The following is an 18,434-nucleotide window of genomic DNA, read 5'->3' as shown; positions in this document are numbered from 1 at the left end:
ACATGCAAATAATGAACTTCTGTGAACTGCAGTGTCCCGTTCCTCTGCGTTAACATTTGTTGTTGAGACGGAGCTCGGCGCCAGAACTGCAACTGATAAAATGCACGATACTACGATATTTCTTCAAAAGCAGATCGTGGAGACATTTTAATCGTCCACGATCAAAAACCGTGATATCGCACACCCCTAATCTATCCATCATAAAAGTGCATCTATCCATAATAAAAGTGCATCTATCCATCATAAAAGTGCATCTATCCATCATAAAAGTGCATCTATCCATCATAAAAGTGCATTCATCCATCATAAAAGGGCATCTATCCATCATAAAAGTGCATCTATCCATCATAAAAGTGCATCTATCCATCATAAAAGTGCATCTATCCATCATAAAAGTGCATCTATCCATCATAAAAGTGCATTCATCCATCATAAAAGTGCATCTATCCATCATAAAAGTGCATCTATCCATCATAAAAGGGCATCTATCCATCATAAAAGTGCATCTATCCATCATAAAAGTGCATCTATCCATCATAAAAGGGCATCTATCCATCATAAAAGTGCATCTGTCCTAGGGGTGGGCGCTATACCGATATGAACGTGAATACCGGTATTATGTTGTGCCATGATATGGATTTTGCGATACCGAGGATACCGTATTCATAAATTCACATTTTGCAGTTATATTGTTTTGTTCAATTTGGTAGCCTACTCCTTACAACTGTTAACACTAATGACGATACAGAATCCAATACGCTGTTTAAGGAAATGGCTGATTTGGCGCTTCATACGCGTGAAGTTGCTGAGGCGATTAACCGCTGTCCTGTGACGCGTTCAATGAAGGACCGTAACGTAGAACACATCGCTAGTGCTAAGCGGCTGTTCATAAAGGATGCATCTTTTGCGGTGGAATGGGAAATAACAAGGTAATGAGACGCAAGTTTGACTTTTAACTGGAGCGCAGCATTTTTAGTTTCATTTGCGAGACGCGGGTGCAACACCAAAACAAGTTCGTCAAGCACAAACAAACGTTAAAGTTCTAGGCTACTTTATGTTTGAGATGTCATGTTTTCATGAAGGTTGAAAGCTGCTGTTATTATCTTTGTTTTTACAAAACATTTACTGCTAATAATATTATCCACGTGGAGACATTTCCCCGCAATGTAACGTTAGGCTATGAATAACAGGACACGACACACACAAGCGCCCGCATACACACGACACACACATAAGCGCGCAAACACACACACTGGTCCACTATCTTTGTGGGGACTCTCCATAGACGTAATGGGTTTTATACTGTACAAACTGTAGGCCTTTATTCTGTCTCCTTACACTAATGAATTAGTTTGTATGAAAATTTTCATTGTTTTTTTCTTGTATACTTTTAAGTTCTATTTATTTGGTGCTTTGTTCAATCTCAAACCATTATTTTATTTTTATTATTAAGATGTCTGCATAAGAGTTAACTGTAATCTGTGCAAACATTAAACTTAAATTAAACGTCTCGCTTTGGTCTACACTGGAAGTGTTCTGCTCGCTCTGCTAAAGCTAAACTATAATTACTAAAACTGAAACTAAATAAAAAAAACAATATAGAAATGTGTTTGCAAAATAAAACTAAATAAAAACTAACAAAACCATTAATGAAACTAGCTAAAACTAAACTGAAATTTAAAGCAAAATTGAAAACGATATTAAAATAAAAACTAATTTAAAAAAGCAAAACTATAACAACAGATATTCCCGGAGACAGAGCACACCCGAAGACGGCTTTTACTCAGAAATCAATAAAGTCTTCATTCGCTGCCGGTTCTCATTATGACAAGACGAGCAAAAAGTGGAAAGACATAACAAGTGCATTCAGGCCTACCTCATGTTGCACGTTTGCACTTTTTGAGAAAAAAAATGGCACAAGAAAAAAACAAAACATTTCAGGTCTATGTCCAATGAAATGCCTCACCTTTTTCTAGTTATCTACTGTTAAAATACATATTTTGCCTGTAATTTAACTAAGGTGTACTAAAATGTGATTCCAATTTTTTTTCTCATATCGCGATATAATATCGATATCGTCCGGACAGTGAAAAATATCGTGATATTAATTTTTGCTCATATCGCCCACCCCTAATCTGTCCATCATAAAAGTGCATCTATCCATCATAAAAGTGCATCTATCCATCATAAAAGTGCATTTGTCCATCATAAAAGTGCATCTATCCATCATAAAAGGGCATCTATCCATCATAAAAGTGCATCTGTCCACATAAAAGTGCATCTATCCATCATAAAAGTACATCTGTCCATCATAAAAGTGCATCTGTCCATCATAAAAGTGCATCTATCCATCATAGAAGTGCATCTATTCATCATAGAAGTGCATCTGTCCATCATAAAAGTACATCTATCCATCATAAAAGTGCATCTATCCATCATAAAAGTGCATCTGTCCATCATAAAAGTGCATCTGTCCATCATTAAAGTGCATCTGTCCATCATAAAAGGGCATCCATCCATCATAAAAGTGCATCTATCCATCATAAAAGTGCATCTGTCCATCATAAAAGGGCATCCATCCATCATAAAAGTGCATCTGTCCATCATAAAAGTGCATCTACCCATCATAAAAGTGCATCCATCCATCATAAAAGTGCATCTATCCATCATTAAAGTGCATCTGTCCATCATAAGTGCATCTATCCATTATAAAAGTGCATCTATCCATCATAAAAGTGCATCTGTCCATCATAAAAGTGCATCTGTCTATCATAAAAGTGCATCTATCCATCATAAAAGTGCATCTAGGCCTATCCATCATAAAAGTGCATCTGTCCATCATAAAAGTGCATCTACCCATCATAAAAGTGCATCTGTCCATCATAAAAGTGCATCTGTCCATCATAAAAGTGCATCTATCCATCATAAAAGTGCATCTATCCATCATAGAAGTGCATCTATTCATCATAAAAGTGCATCTGTCCATCATAAAAGTGCATACATCCATCATAAAATATCTATCCATCATAAAAGTGCATCTATCCATCATAAAAGTGCATCTATCTATCATAAAAGTGCATCTGTCCATCATAAAAGTGCATCTGTCCATCATAAAAGGGCATCTGTCCATCATAAAAGGGCATCTGTCCATCATAAAAGTGCATCTATCCATCATAGAAGTGCATCTATTCATCATAAAAGTGCATCTGTCCATCATAAAAGTGCATCCATCCATCATAAAATATCTATCCATCATAAAAGTGCATCTATCCATCATAAAAGTGCATCTGTCCATCATAAAAGTGCATCTATCCATCATAGAAGTGCATCTATCCATCATAAAAGTGCATCTAGGCCTATCCATCATAAAAGTGCATCTGTCCATCATAAAAGTGCATCTACCCATCATAAAAGGGCATCTATCCATCATAAAAGTGCATCTGTCCACATAAAAGTGCATCTATCCATCATAAAAGTACATCTGTCCATCATAAAAGTGCATCTGTCCATCATAAAAGTGCATCTATCCATCATAGAAGTGCATCTACTCATCATAGAAGTGCATCTGTCCATCATAAAAGTACATCTATCCATCATAAAAGTGCATCTATCCATTATAAAAGTGCATCTGTCCATCATAAAAGTGCATCTGTCCATCATTAAAGTGCATCTGTCCATCATAAAAGGGCATCCATCCATCATAAAAGTGCATCTATCCATCATAAAAGTGCATCTGTCCATCATAAAAGTGCATCTATCCATTATAAAAGTGCATCTATCCATCATAAAAGTGCATCTGTCCATCATAAAAGTGCATCTGTCTATCATAAAAGTGCATCTATCCATCATAAAAGTGCATCTAGGCCTATCCATCATAAAAGTGCATCTGTCCATCATAAAAGTGCATCTACCCATCATAAAAGTGCATCTGTCCATCATAAAAGTGCATCTGTCCATCATAAAAGTGCATCTGTCCATCATAAAAGTGCATCCATCCATCATAAAAGTGCATCTATCCATCATTAAAGTGCATCTATCCATCATTAAAGTGCATCTGTCCATCATAAGTGCATCTATCCATTATAAAAGTGCATCTATCCATCATAAAAGTGCATCTGTCCATCATAAAAGTGCATCTGTCTATCATAAAAGTGCATCTATCCATCATAAAAGTGCATCTAGGCCTATCCATCATAAAAGTGCATCTGTCCATCATAAAAGTGCATCTACCCATCATAAAAGTGCATCTGTCCATCATAAAAGTGCATCTGTCCATCATAAAAGTGCATCTATCCATCATAAAAGTGCATCTATCCATCATAGAAGTGCATCTATTCATCATAAAAGTGCATCTGTCCATCATAAAAGTGCATACATCCATCATAAAATATCTATCCATCATAAAAGTGCATCTATCCATCATAAAAGTGCATCTATCTATCATAAAAGTGCATCTGTCCATCATAAAAGTGCATCTGTCCATCATAAAAGGGCATCTGTCCATCATAAAAGGGCATCTGTCCATCATAAAAGTGCATCTATCCATCATAAAAGTGCATCTGTCCATCATAAAAGTGCATCCATCCATCATAAAATATCTATCCATCATAAAAGTGCATCTATCCATCATAAAAGGGCATCTGTCCATCATAAAAGTGCATCTATCCATCATAGAAGTGCATCTATTCATCATAAAAGTGCATCTGTCCATCATAAAAGTGCATCCATCCATCATAAAATATCTATCCATCATAAAAGTGCATCTATCCATCATAAAAGTGCATCTATCCATCATAAAAGTGCATCTGTCCATCATAAAAGGGCATCTGTCCATCATAAAAGGGCATCTGTCCATCATAAAAGGCCATCTATCCATTATAAAAGTGCATCTATCCATCATAAAAGGGCATCTATCCATTATAAAAGGGCATCTATCCATCATAAAAGGGCATCTATCCATTATAAAAGTTAAGGATGCACCGATATGAACATTTTGGCCGATACCGATAACCGATAATTCTTTACATTTGAAAGCCGATAACCGATATATTGGCCGATAAATCTAAATTAAAATTGTTATATACTTTGATAGCCTGTATACATAAACAAAAGGCTCACCATTAAAAGCCTTGTCTCAAACACTTTTAACATAAATCAAACATATACAATACAGTATAGCCTAGTTTGAACCAGTGTAAGATTCCTTAACTTTTAAAACTAATTTTACACTGGGCAACTTCCTTTATTAAAAAATGGTAACACTTTATAATAAGGTTTAATTTTGTTAGCAGCCATTAGTTAGCATGAACTTATAAGACATTTTTAATAAAGTTGTATCTGTTAACATTAGTCAATGCACTGTGAACTAACATAAACACATGTTTTATTATAACAATAACAAAAGCTATTGCCTCTCTGTTAGTTAATGCATTAACAAATGAGACCTTATTGTAGTGTTATCAAAAAATATATTGCCTAACAAAAAATAAAATACCTAAATAATGCAAAAGTCATTGGATAACATTGGGCTGCATATAAAGAAACAAAATGCATGTGCCATGGATCAATAAAATGGAATCGCCTCCGCACGGACAATAAGGAAATTATTTTAATCAAACCATATCGTTGATGAAAATAATACGAGAAGAAAATAATGTTAGTTATTAATTATTATAACGCAATGTTTTTGAAATTTTTTTTATATTTGTAATATTACAGTGATAGTAAACATCTTTAATAGCTTAGTTACTGTTTCAAATGACATTGCTGTGTGAGCGCGCGCGCTGAAGCTGAAGAGAAGGAAACTGAATCGCTTTGCTAGAAGGTTAATCAACTCAACGGTTGCTGAATTTACAAATTTATTACAATAGTGGATACAATTATGATTATATGACAGTCCCAATCATAGCTTTTAATGTTTTGCATTGTTGTTTAAAGTGCGCGCGCTGAAGCTGAAGAGAACGAGCACCGGGAAACTGAAGAACTTTTCTAGCAGGTTGTTTAAACGAAACGCATCGTATGTGAGGTAAGGTTAATCAGACATTTATATTACATCAACTTTATATTACGATTTATCTGCACAAAATGACGTGAATGCACAATCGAACTTGTGCAGGATCATAATGTGTAGGCTAATCCCTGTTCTGGACGCGCTATTCTCACAACAATGCGCTGAAACGGCAACTAAACCCAGAGAATTCACAACTTTTTATTACAATAGTGTTCTCATTATAATAGCATGTATATGACAGTCCTATAATGTAGTTATAAATGTGCATTGCTGTTTGAGCTGCGCAAGCTAAAGATTATCACCGGTAGGCCTACAATGAAGCGCTATGCATCGTTCATTAACTCAACCAAACGCATCCTATATTAGATTAATCAGAAATAAACATATTACAACTTACAATGGCACAGAATGCTGCGAATGCTCAAGAGAACTTGACTGTGCTTGTCATGAAGGCTTAACTCCACAGACGCGCTATTTCCGCCACAACGCGCTCGTCGCGCTGAAACACTGGCGAACACGAATTCACAACATTCTTTTGCAGGCTGCTCTTATTATAATGTTATGAAGTCTATGTGACAGATTTGTGCTGCACATGTTGCACTGAACTGTATCTTCCTTTTCGAAGTGAATCCAATCATTCAGAACCATCATGGCGAACCGCGCGCATCTCTCAACTGAAGTAAATAATCTATTATTTATCGGCTTTGATATATCGGCCCAATTTTCTTTTCGGACCGATAACGATAACATCAAAAAAGACCATTTATCGGCCGATATCGATATGTGGTCGATATATTGTGCATCCCTAATAAAAGTGCATCTTTCCATCATAAAAGGGCATCTATCCATCATAAAAGTACATCTGTCCATCATAAAAGGGCATCTATCCATTATAAAAGTGCATCTTTCCATCATAAAAGTGCATCTATCCATCATAAAAGTACATCTTTCCATCATAAAAGTACATCTATCCATCATAAAAGCCCATTATTAACCCCTCGGAGCCGTTTGGGACACATTTATGATGGATATGCACTTTTATAATGGATAGATGCACTTTTATGATGATAGATGCACTTTTATGGAATTCCCATTCAATTCACCTTTATTTATATAGCGCTTTTTACAATACAATTCACTGTCATTACAAAGCTTGGAAGAGCCAGGACATTATTAAATAGAATTGTATTCGTCTGAAAGAAGAATGTCATATACACCTAGGATGAGTTCGGGGTGAGTAAATAATGGGGGTAATTATTTTTTATTTTTGAGTGAACTATCCCTTTAAAGGCATCTTTAAAAAAATCCAAACAATCTGATCAAGTATGACGGAGAAACGTGTTGATTTTACTTCTGAATCACAGAGGATGTGGGCGGATATTTTGTTTGCCAACAAATGCATTTGATATTGCTAAATCAGAAAATACATCATACGACTGTTTACAAAATATGCATGTGGTGCCAAACGTGTAAAAATTTCCCTAAGTGAAGGACAACGAACAAACTGTAAAAAATCAACATAATTCACACATAATTTATGGTAGTCTGTGGTCTGGTGAAACTGATGAGACTAGTTCAAGAAGTATCTTCCACTGAAATGTCAAAACATTCCTCACTAATGAACCAAACCAACCGGCTCCACGATGAATTATTGGCTTGTGTACGAATCTATACTTGAAACTTGAAGCATGGTGAAATGCAAATATTGTTGGTAAATTCCTCATCGCTTTCGGTTCTGAGGTTTTGGATGGCATATTTCTTTCATTATATTCTATGTGCTAATGTACTAGCATGCATGTGCGCTAGCAGAAAATGAAAACCTACATGCTCTCGCAAAACTTGGTTCTTGTACTGGGTTTGTCCTGGTTCCTCCGCTGCCGAAACCATCGCTGGACCTTCCGCACGTCCCAGTCCAGCTGTTTAGACAGACCTTCTAAATGCCGCGAGTCCGGCGACTAGAACAAACAAAGAAAAAGGGCGTAAATGTCATTTCCATCATGTAATGCTGGCGGTAATGATGTTTAAAAAAAAATGTTTTGGAACAAAATGGCTGCTTTTGAATTGCTAAGTTTAATTTAATTGCTAGAATTGTATTTATTTATCCCAAAATCCATGCAATTTAATTTTGCATTAACTGAAAAAATTGCAACTTGACTGGAAATGACTTGCAGTAAATCTTTTGTTCTCAATATATATTTACCTTAATTTTTAAATTTTCATACATTATATCTCAATGCATTATATTATTATATTATAATTACATTATAAGTTCATGCATTATGTCTTGGTACATAAGTATACTAACTTTTAATAAAACTTTATAAGGTAAAGAAAACTTTTTCTGTAGAAATTACGTTACAGACGTAATGTGTAAATGTAAAAAAAAAAAAAAAAATACAAAAAAGGCTTTGCTTACTTAGTATTTCTGTCTTGTTTCCAGTCCAAATATCTAAAAATTCTTAAATCAAGATGCATTAACTAAACTAGTCAAATGACAATATATTATGTCTTATTTTTTTGGGGGAAAAATCTAGATTAAGAGACGAGTAAAATTATCTGCCAACTGGGTAGAAAAAATAATCGTTTCTGTTAGAATTAAGATTATTTTTCTAACCCCATTGGCAGATAACTCGCTTAATTTTGATTTATTACCTCAGAAAACGAGACATAATATCTTATGTCATTTTACTCATCAAGTAAATGCATCAAAGTAAGAAAAGCTTCTTTTTTTGCAGCAAAATATTTCTTTAATTTCTTAGTTTTAAATTGAAATAAACTATTTATTATGGATTTTTACATTGTACACTTTAAACTCTAGGACAAAAGCTAATAAATACATTTTACAAATACACAAACCCTGTGAGTTATTACATACAAATGTCCTAAATTTAAAGATGTACAGAATAACCAGCAAAAACGACACATGCAGAATTATCTATTAACAGCTTTTATCTAAAGTAAAATGATCAGATAAGACGTAAACCTATAGCAGATCGCCTCAGCTTCAGTGCTGATAAAGACGATTTACAGCAGTTCAACAAAACGGGTCATTGAAGTCATTGGTTATTGTAAAGATAAAAGTTACAGCTTTGCACCCAATAGAGTCTCTACTCTATTCATCTGTCAGGTAATGCTAAACCTGTTCGGCTTATGTCTCGGCTAAAGTTGAAGCCCTGCTTTGATGGTCTCATAAAACACAGGCACAGCAGAGGAGCAACGGGTTCATCCGAGAGCAAAACCAGGAAAAACACACTGAATAAATGTTTATGATTAAAAACACCTTTTATCGTATTGCTATTGTCTTGTTTTAAAAGTTTTAGGCTTCAGTTCGAGCCAGAACGCTTTGGTAAATCACTGTAAAGCACCGAGGCTTATCGCTTTCTTTCCATGACGCTAGAGCATACCTTTGTGATAGATGTAAACACTTTCTCCAGGACGGCATTGGGCTGAGCTCTCCGACTCGACTCCGTGTGGATCTGAAGGATGGAGGCGCATGGACCTGCGATACACCTGCAAGAGGACACAGACAGGATCGCATCCATCAGGACAGAATGCATGTGATTTACATGTCGTTGCTACTAATCCAGATTGAGACTCAATTCATGTGTTTTACATTGAACTGATTTGACTGCTTTTCTTCTAGTCAAAGCCACATCTAGCTTTAAGCAAATTATAATGATTAAACTACATTTGATTTGACCATGTAAATGGTAACACTTTCCTTAAAACCTTTATCTATAATGCATTATTATAAAGGTATTCATAATGTACATCATAAATGCATTATATCTTTTCATAAATAATTGTAAAGCATTATAAATAATATTCACAGATTCCTTGTTACATCTGAAACCTTGTTTCTCAAGGTTTACTGCATTTAAGGTGTATTATAATGTATTATAACTGTGGTTACGATTATTCATGAGACCATACAGTGCATTACAAGGCATAATTAATGCATTAAATACTTTTATAATGAGCATTATACATAAAGGCTTTAAGTAAAGTGGGTAGGGATGCACCGATTTTAAATATTTTTGCCAATAGCGATAACCGATAATTTTATGCCGATACCGATAACCGATAATTCTTCATATTTTGAAAGCCGATAACCGATATATTGGCCGATAAACCTAAATCCAAAGTTGTATATAAATTGAGAGCCTGATTACAACAAAAATCTCACCATTAAAACCCATGTCCCAAACACACAATTATAGCGTTCTCATTATAATTTGAGGTAGCCGATATGACAGGCTTGTGCCGCACATGTTGCTCTGAACTGTATTTTCCTTTTTTGAAGTGATTTCAATCATATTTTAGTCAATTCAAAACCATCATGGTAAACCATGCGCATCTGAAGTGTCTCAGCTAAAGGGAATTATCCATTATTTATCGGCTCTAATATATCGGCCCGATAACGATAACGTTATAAATCATCATATATCGGCCGATACTGATACTATTGCCGCTATTATTGCTCAAACTTAGTTTAGTGATTTAATAACCTTCTAACAAGAAGGATTAAGCTTCAGTGTGTAACTTGTGCTATACTGTTTCTGTTACAAACACGAGTGATTCCTCAAACGGTCAAATAGAGGTGCTAATAACTGACTTACGTTTGCAAGCTTGAAAAACACACAACAAAAACTTAGTTAAAAGCAGTCAGGTTCCTCCCTGAATTCTCAGCTGAGATTTGTCGTCTAGAACATAAACTTTAGAAATGTGTGTAGTCGGGTCTGAAACCCAGTTTCTTTATCAGCAGCGTTTCTGAAGCAGAAGAACAAGATGTTCATTTGACTCATGCAAAATCCAGCTATGTTGCTAAACCTCCACTGAATGCAAAACAAATCAGTTGGACTCACTGATTAATGAACGCCAGAAGCTGCTGACGAAACTTAAGGACGGGAGCATTTATGACTGCGGCTTTTCAGATTCATTTAGATCTATACACAAGTAAATGAATGAAAACTGGCGGTGGATACTGGAAACACATTTGCATGGCTTGATCTCGAACATCTTACATTGTCAGGTGAGCTTTATCTCACAAGACCTGTTTGTCTGAGCAATGGGGGACAGAAGAAGCCTGGAAACCTGTTCGAAACAAACATTTTTGCAATACCTTTCGGCAAAACTAGTGTGACAGAAATTACACACTTTAACAGCAAAAATGCCAATAGAGTTTCTACAATTCAGTTCTTTAAATCGGTTTTAAACTGAATTGAAGATTTAATTATTGAATTGACTGATTTTCTAAACACAGACAAAAATGTTCACTGAAACACAAGCTTAGTAAGTTTTGTATGTATATTGCCGTTTACTGACATTTATTGTAAATTTGGTGAAATTAACAATTAATAATGTGAAATGTTGTAGTTTTACAATGTAGTATGTACAATAAATAATAATAATGAAATTTAGTTCATTTAATAAAGAAAATGTGAAAAAAACATGAATTGATAACTTTTATTTACATATTTACTGTATCTTACTTTTTACATTAAAAATTGTGAATCACTTTGCAAAAGCAGCTATTCGGTCAAAAAATAAATACTGGCAAAAATTTTTATTTAGGATTTAATGCCATATTAGCAGCAATGGCTATATTCATGGCAATCAACAGTATTTCACTTTTAAAACAAATTAGAATTATGATTACAATATCACTTCAATACATTGTTTACAATAATTTAACAATTTTGTCTTAAAAAACAATCAATATACAAAAACAGACATATATACCAATAACAGCAATGTAAAACTTACATAGAATCTTTCAATTTAATATATGAAAGAAATTCTAAAATTATTCCAGGAGGAACCTTTTTAAAAATGTCCATTACATTTTTTTTGTGTCAAATATCATTTAAAAATGGACATTCTATTAAAATATGATTTACACAAGAAATTCTAACACAAATCAGAAACTAGTTTCTCTTTCCCTTTCATTATGAATGAGTGAGTCTTGAGTGACCAATTCGACTTCTCGTTTAAACAACCTGGTCATATATATTTTCATATTCATAACAATAATTAACTCCTTAATTTAGTACTGGATGCACCTCATATAGTTTGCTAATATGCATTCGGTGATCCATTTCAATGGCCATTTATAGTAAATAAAATGTACAGATTCAATACGGGTTTGAAATTCTGACTTTCCTGAAACTTGTCCCTCATGCAAAATATTTAAATAAAACTGTCCATGACAACAAAGTTAATGCGGTAAAAGTCCTTAATATAAAACATCTCTCAAACAATAAACTGAGCAGCTTGATAAATACACCACATACTCAATGTGTTGACAATGGTTGTTTTGAGCAGTTTATTAACCCAGAATGGGCAAACGCTGGTGAACTATGTCTCCAGGCATGTTAAACTGGCCCACAAACTACATACTAAACTGTGGAATCTGACACTCAGCATAAAAAGCAAACTTTCCTAATATGTTTTAATTAAAACAGTGAGGAAAGACATGTTAAGTGTCTCAGAGCACCAGAATTGGCAAGTCTAAGACGCAAACCATGTTGCGTAAACAGTCCCATTCCCTGTCTGACATTCACAATCTTCCCTTAATGACGACAGGGTCAAAGTGACAGATGGGTCTCGGGACTAAATATTAGCTTGCTAACTGGAGCTTTGCTTAAATCTCAGTTAGTTCAACAGACAAACACAAAAGATTTAAACAATACAATCTCGGGTTAATCTCCGACGTCGGCGCTGCCAGTCTCAGCCAAAAAAAAAAATCTCATTCATTAAAGTTAGCATCCGGACTTGACCTGTCGAGTCACATGACCGTCTGTGTTTTGTTTCAGGAAAGTGGGTTGCAACTGGTGGGACACAAACTATCCGATCCAATACTGTGGGACGAGGGCTTTTCCGAGTCGGAGACAATAGAAAGCCTTGTCACCGCACACACACACGTGATCTTTTGTTGGGTATATAAAGCTGGATATTTGCACACAACTATCAGTTTAAACTGTAAAAAATGCTCTGTATTTGTCCTGTTTACCATTACAAATATCAATACAAATGTACTTGAGATGGAAAATGACTAAGTCGGAGAAATTCATCAAAATTGAGTTTATACTTGAACCAAGAAAAAAAAAAATCTATACAAGTATGGTAATATAATCATGTTTTCCTTTTGAATTAAGTATATTTAAATGTTTTCTTCTCATTTTCAGAAATTAAGTCATTTTTCTTCTCAAGTAAATGCATCTTAACTTAAGTATATTTACAGAACATCACTTTTTGGAAGTGTATGGTTCTTTAAATAGACCGTTTAGGGGAAGTAGAGTATTTCCATTCTGGTTAAGGTTTATTCCTAGCAGTTTTGAAGCAAATAAAGAAAACCCCACATTGACCGTTAACAAACAACTTTTAAATGTAAAACAGGATGTGAGGTCAGTAACAGCTCAACGCCTGATGACATCACTGCCGTCACACACCATCTCTGGCACAGATTTAGCTGATGTTGTCATTGTAGGCTTTGTGAATTGTTCAGGTTTTGGCTGTTGCGCATGCAAACTCTCCTTGCCAGGGACAGACGGCGTTTGACATTTTCTCAGTAACTCGATTTGCATGTCTGATGAATGAAACATGACCCGATTATGTCCTGAGTGGGCGGAGACTCGCTCTGTGTGCCAGCCCAACATGACACCACAAAAAGGGACTATGGATAACTCAAGGGCCAATAAAACTACTCGACAGCTCAAGGTTAACTTAAATAAAACACGTAACAAAAGCCTGATAATCACATCCACAAGCTTGCACTGTTATATAGCCAAACTAAGATAAATTAGCTAAAGCTTCAAGAGTAAATATTCCCTCACAACCATTAGATTTAATACAATTCTTTTTACTAAATGTAATGCAGCAGAAAACTAAATTTGGGTACAAATACAATTTTGATTCTTTACAAAATGTGAGAATGCACTGAAATTTGATCACACTGATTTAGTTTAAGTGCAGTTTTTTAATAAATGATGCGATGCATGCATCAACTACAATTAATTTCTAAATAATGTGATGCATTAGTAAATCAGAAATTTGGTCACAACTCTATTCAAGTAGCCTACAATTTACTAAATACTAAATGGACTTAAAGTTTTGGACCACAAAAAAAAAAAAAAGCTTCATTTCAGTGTCTGTAAAAAAATTCATGCTTTTTTAATAAGGGAAATACCTTGGTTTAGATAGACATAAAAAAAAAATGTACATTGACTCAACTCAGTAAAAACGTGACAGTAAGAATTGAAAAATGTCCAATTTAAAAAATATTGGTTACAAGAATAACTCCTATGTAAAAATAATATCATGCAATGAGATTTATTGATTGTTAACCACATGCGATCATTACAGCTTGACACATATGAAGCCATTATTTAACTCCGGAAAAACCCATTGACCCGCAGTACAACAGTTGTCTGAAGGAGAACTACAGCATTAACTATTCAGTGACAGACTGAACTCTAGAGGAAAGGATCCTGGAAACGGGTGATGACACATTTCCAGAGCCGTAACCTCTTGAGCAACCGTCTCTGAATGCCAAAGTCACTCCAGAGGAGTCATTATGATCTTATGTTATCGGCACGACAGTTCAACACATTCCTTTGAGAGAATGAGCCCAAACAAGTGCGGTGTGAGTAAGACCTTGTGCGAGTGTGTGTGTGAGTGAGTAATTGTTCTGGAGCGAATGAAGGTTGAATGAATGTTCTGAGTCCTCAGGGAATAAAGAAACGCATAAAGCATGTACAATTGAGCCAAAAGCACACTTCAATTGAATGCCACTTTTTCTGCCTGAAAAATAAATAAAAAAACAAAAAATCTGGGGACAAGACCAGAAATATAAAATAAAATAATGTTTTTTATAAATAACTTAACACTCCCCGAGTAATAAAAATCAACCACTTCTCATCGCTGAAAAAAAAAAAAAACAATCATGTAGGTCTCAGGTTTAGGTGTTAAACACCCTCTAAAGGCCTAATTCGCAAGGGATCAGTATGAACCTGGTGACCTCTACTCATTTCTAATAATTGCAGAGGTTTGTCTGTGACCTTAATCCCGTGCGAATCGGCCATGTCTGTGATTTGGCGGGGTCGTTTTTTAATTTTTTCAAGGTTTTTGTTTCCCGTGCGCCTATTTTTATGAAGAATGCAGTGTTTTGATAGTATTTTCGGTGCTGGTTCATATCGCTATACACCATACAACTACACAATTTGCAGAAAGATAAGGATAAAATCATCAGAAGAGGGAAAACAAAAAGAATGATTAGATGGAGATGAAAGACATCTATAGCAGCATGCGGTAAAGAACATTACTCTGTTTATTATGATATATCATACAGCTAGACCTATCACGGCAAAGACATTTCCAAGCAATAGCCTATTGACGTCATATTCGGAGACAAGTCAGTAAATTAGAGTAAAATCACAGGCTTCGTTTATCCCGTGCGAATGCGCCACACGAAATTCAGATGTGGCGGGGTAATTTCGAAATCACATGAGGTCCCCAGATAATGCTAATCCCGTGCAAATAGGGCTCAAGTGTACTGCAACTCCTCAGTGTTAAAGCACATCAACACTATCTGTGAGCTGCAGTCACCGCTGATGAATAAATGAGAGAGAGAGAGAGAGAGAGAGAGAGAGAGAGAGAGAGAGAGAGAGAGAGAGAGAGAGAGAGAGAGAGAGAGAGAGAGAGAGAGAGAGAGAGAGAGAGAGAGAGAGAGAGAGAGAGAGAGAGAGAGAGAGAGAGAGAGAGAGAGAGAGACTGCTGATGTCATCCTGACCGACTGCATGCAATCGTCCTCCTGAAACCAGACCAACCCCCTCTGGACCAACTATGCTAATTGGCCTCCCCGGGGGCTCGGTCAGGCCCGAGACATGAGGATCATCGTGAAACATGACAGGGGTGCGTGCCTGACAACGCTCAAGTTGGCCTGCACAACAAAAGAGGTCCAATTCACTGAGAGCCAATGTAGTATGTTCATGCATGACACTGAATGATTGGTATCAGAAACCATCAATGCATCAACTGAACGTTCCTCGAGGGGACGTACTGAATATTTACAAGCTCTTCTACAAGAATGAGGTCCGTCCGGAGTTTTAAGGCTGGCTAATCCACAAACCGAAGCTTTAGGTTCCCCTGAAGGTAAATCTAAATACTAAACTGCTAAAGAGACAAGGTGGGATGGGAGAAAAACACCACGAGCGAAACTTGTCAAATGTACATTAACCGTTTTAACAGAACCGGTGTGACCAGACTTCACCGCCACGGAAAGACGTTTTTTTGAAAAAACATTTTTTAATGCTTTCCGTTCTCACTTAAAAGTTTGCTCGCGAAACCTTTATGTTACAGCCGAGAAATTTTGCATTTGTTCGCAAAACCTTTACGTTCCAACCGAGAAACTTTGCGTTCATTCACTAAAGCTTTGCGTCCCAACCGAGTGACTTTGCGTTCGCTCGTAAAACCTTTGCGTTCCAACCGAGAAACTTTGCATTCAGGCCATCCTTAAAAATATTCTTGTTTGCCGTAACCCGACCGACCCTGTCAATTTAGGACCGACCCAATTTTTTATTTTTTTTCCCTTTTAGTCCGACCGACTTGCCGGTTGTAAATTTGCATTAAGACCGACCGATTTTTTTTTACTCTTCAAACAACTAATACAAATGCAATAAAATATCAATTATATTATAGTAAGCAAGCTACGTTCTTTCTTTTAAATAAAAACCCGTGGCGTCATCTATATGATGATTATGTTTACACCATTGGTTTACGCATGTCACATGGCCTGTGCGTTCGATTCATTTCATTCACTGTCAATGGTTCGCGCTCGGTGATGATGGCTGCGGCGCGGCTGCTTGTGAAATACGTCTGTATGAGCCTACATTTAGTCGCTCATTATTCGAAATTCTTAATGGTCAAATAGGGAATAGATGTTAACGGCCTTTTCTCGGAGCGCGTCCAGCAGCTCGTCACGATATGGCCGCCGCGAACGCGCGTCACACAGCAACGGCAGGCTCTGACAAACACACATAAGTATGGGAAGCCAAACACACCGAAAGTGGGACGAAACGGCGGGGTGTTACAGAGTTCGCGCAGCGCGGACATGTAGCTAATCTGCGTGGCTCAATGGACCGAGACACGCGAGCGCGACAGACTCGACAGCGCAGGGAGGAAGTGTTTGCTTGCGCGACCTAATCTCACCAGCGCCGCGCTGACCAATAAAACAGCACATCCCATACCGAAATGTACTAAATTACACTAAAGAAAATCGACCATTCCATAATATGTCAGGACTACTTAATATAGTTTCTACAATGCGCCTAGCCATTTGACCTCACTGATTTCCGTTAATAATAGCAGATGTTCATGGGTCCAATTTAAACGAATAGTGCCAAATGCGCTGTTTTATTGGTCGGCGCGGCGCTGGTGAGATTAGTCATTAATTTATTTGTTTCCCTCTGAAAATCCACTCTTTTTCCCCAAATGAATGCAGCTGGAATTAATGCAATAAACATGTTTTTTGACAAAGATTTCAAATTGTTTGTTGTCTATAACCTGTATCAGAATGAGATTCGCAATGGTGCGCCCAAAGGCATGGGTTGAAGACACTGTCAGTGGCGTCACGATATGCAAATTTGTTTAAATTCATACCGACCTAATCACCATGACCAAAATTGTCCTTTTTTTTTTCATTGAATTTTGAAAAAAAAAAATATATAGACCTACCTACCGACCCTTTTTTTTTTTTTTTTTGCTGTTACTGCAAACCAAAATATTTTTAAGGATGGCCTCATTCGTAAAACCTTTACGTTCCAACTGAGAAACTTTTCAGTTTGCTCACAAAACCTTTACGTTTCACACGAGAAACTTTGCGTTCATTCATAAAACCTTTGCGTTCCAACTGAGAAACTTTGCATTAATTCGTAAAACCTTTACGTTCCAACTGAGAAACTTTGCATCCATTCGTAAAACCTTTACGTTCCAACCGAGAAACTTTGCATTCATTCGTAAAACCTTTACGTTCCAACTGAGAAACTTTGCATTCATTCGTAAAACCTTTACGTTCCAACTGAGAAACTTTGCATTCATTCGTAAAACCTTTACGTTCCAACTGAGAAACTTTTCAGTTTGCTCACAAAACCTTTACGTTTCACACGAGAAACTTTGCGTTCATTCGTAAAACCTTTGCGTTCCAACTGAGAAACTTTGCATTAATTCGTAAAACCTTTACGTTACAACTGAGAAACTTTGCATTCATTCGTAAAACCTTTACGTTCCAACTGAGAAACTTTTCAGTTTGCTCACAAAACCGTTACGTTTCACACGAGAAACTTTGCGTTCATTCGTAAAACCTTTGCGTTCCAACCGAGTGACTTTGCGTTCGCTCGTAAAACCTTTGCGTTCCAACTGAGAAACT

General features: G+C 36.3%; 1 protein-coding gene across 1 annotated transcript in view; it reads right to left on the bottom strand.

Annotated features, from left to right (window-relative positions):
• The window catches only part of cers5 (ceramide synthase 5), a 33,364-nt gene that overhangs the window by 12,183 nt on the left and 2,747 nt on the right, over positions 1 to 18,434 (bottom strand). The window contains exons 2-3 of the mRNA XM_056239330.1: positions 9,415 to 9,520; positions 7,835 to 7,965 (exon numbers count right to left, since the gene is read on the bottom strand). Of these exons, the coding sequence (XP_056095305.1) occupies positions 7,835 to 7,965; positions 9,415 to 9,520 (237 nt within the window). The remainder of the gene's footprint in view (positions 1 to 7,834; positions 7,966 to 9,414; positions 9,521 to 18,434) is intronic.

Source organism: Rhinichthys klamathensis, unplaced genomic scaffold, assembly GCF_029890125.1.
Source record: "Rhinichthys klamathensis goyatoka isolate OS25496 unplaced genomic scaffold, OSU_Roscu_1.1 h1tg000558l_1, whole genome shotgun sequence".
Lineage (NCBI taxonomy): Eukaryota > Metazoa > Chordata > Actinopteri > Cypriniformes > Leuciscidae > Rhinichthys > Rhinichthys klamathensis.
The sequence above is the reverse complement of the archived record's forward strand: the minus strand, read 5'-3'. Positions and strand labels throughout refer to the sequence as shown.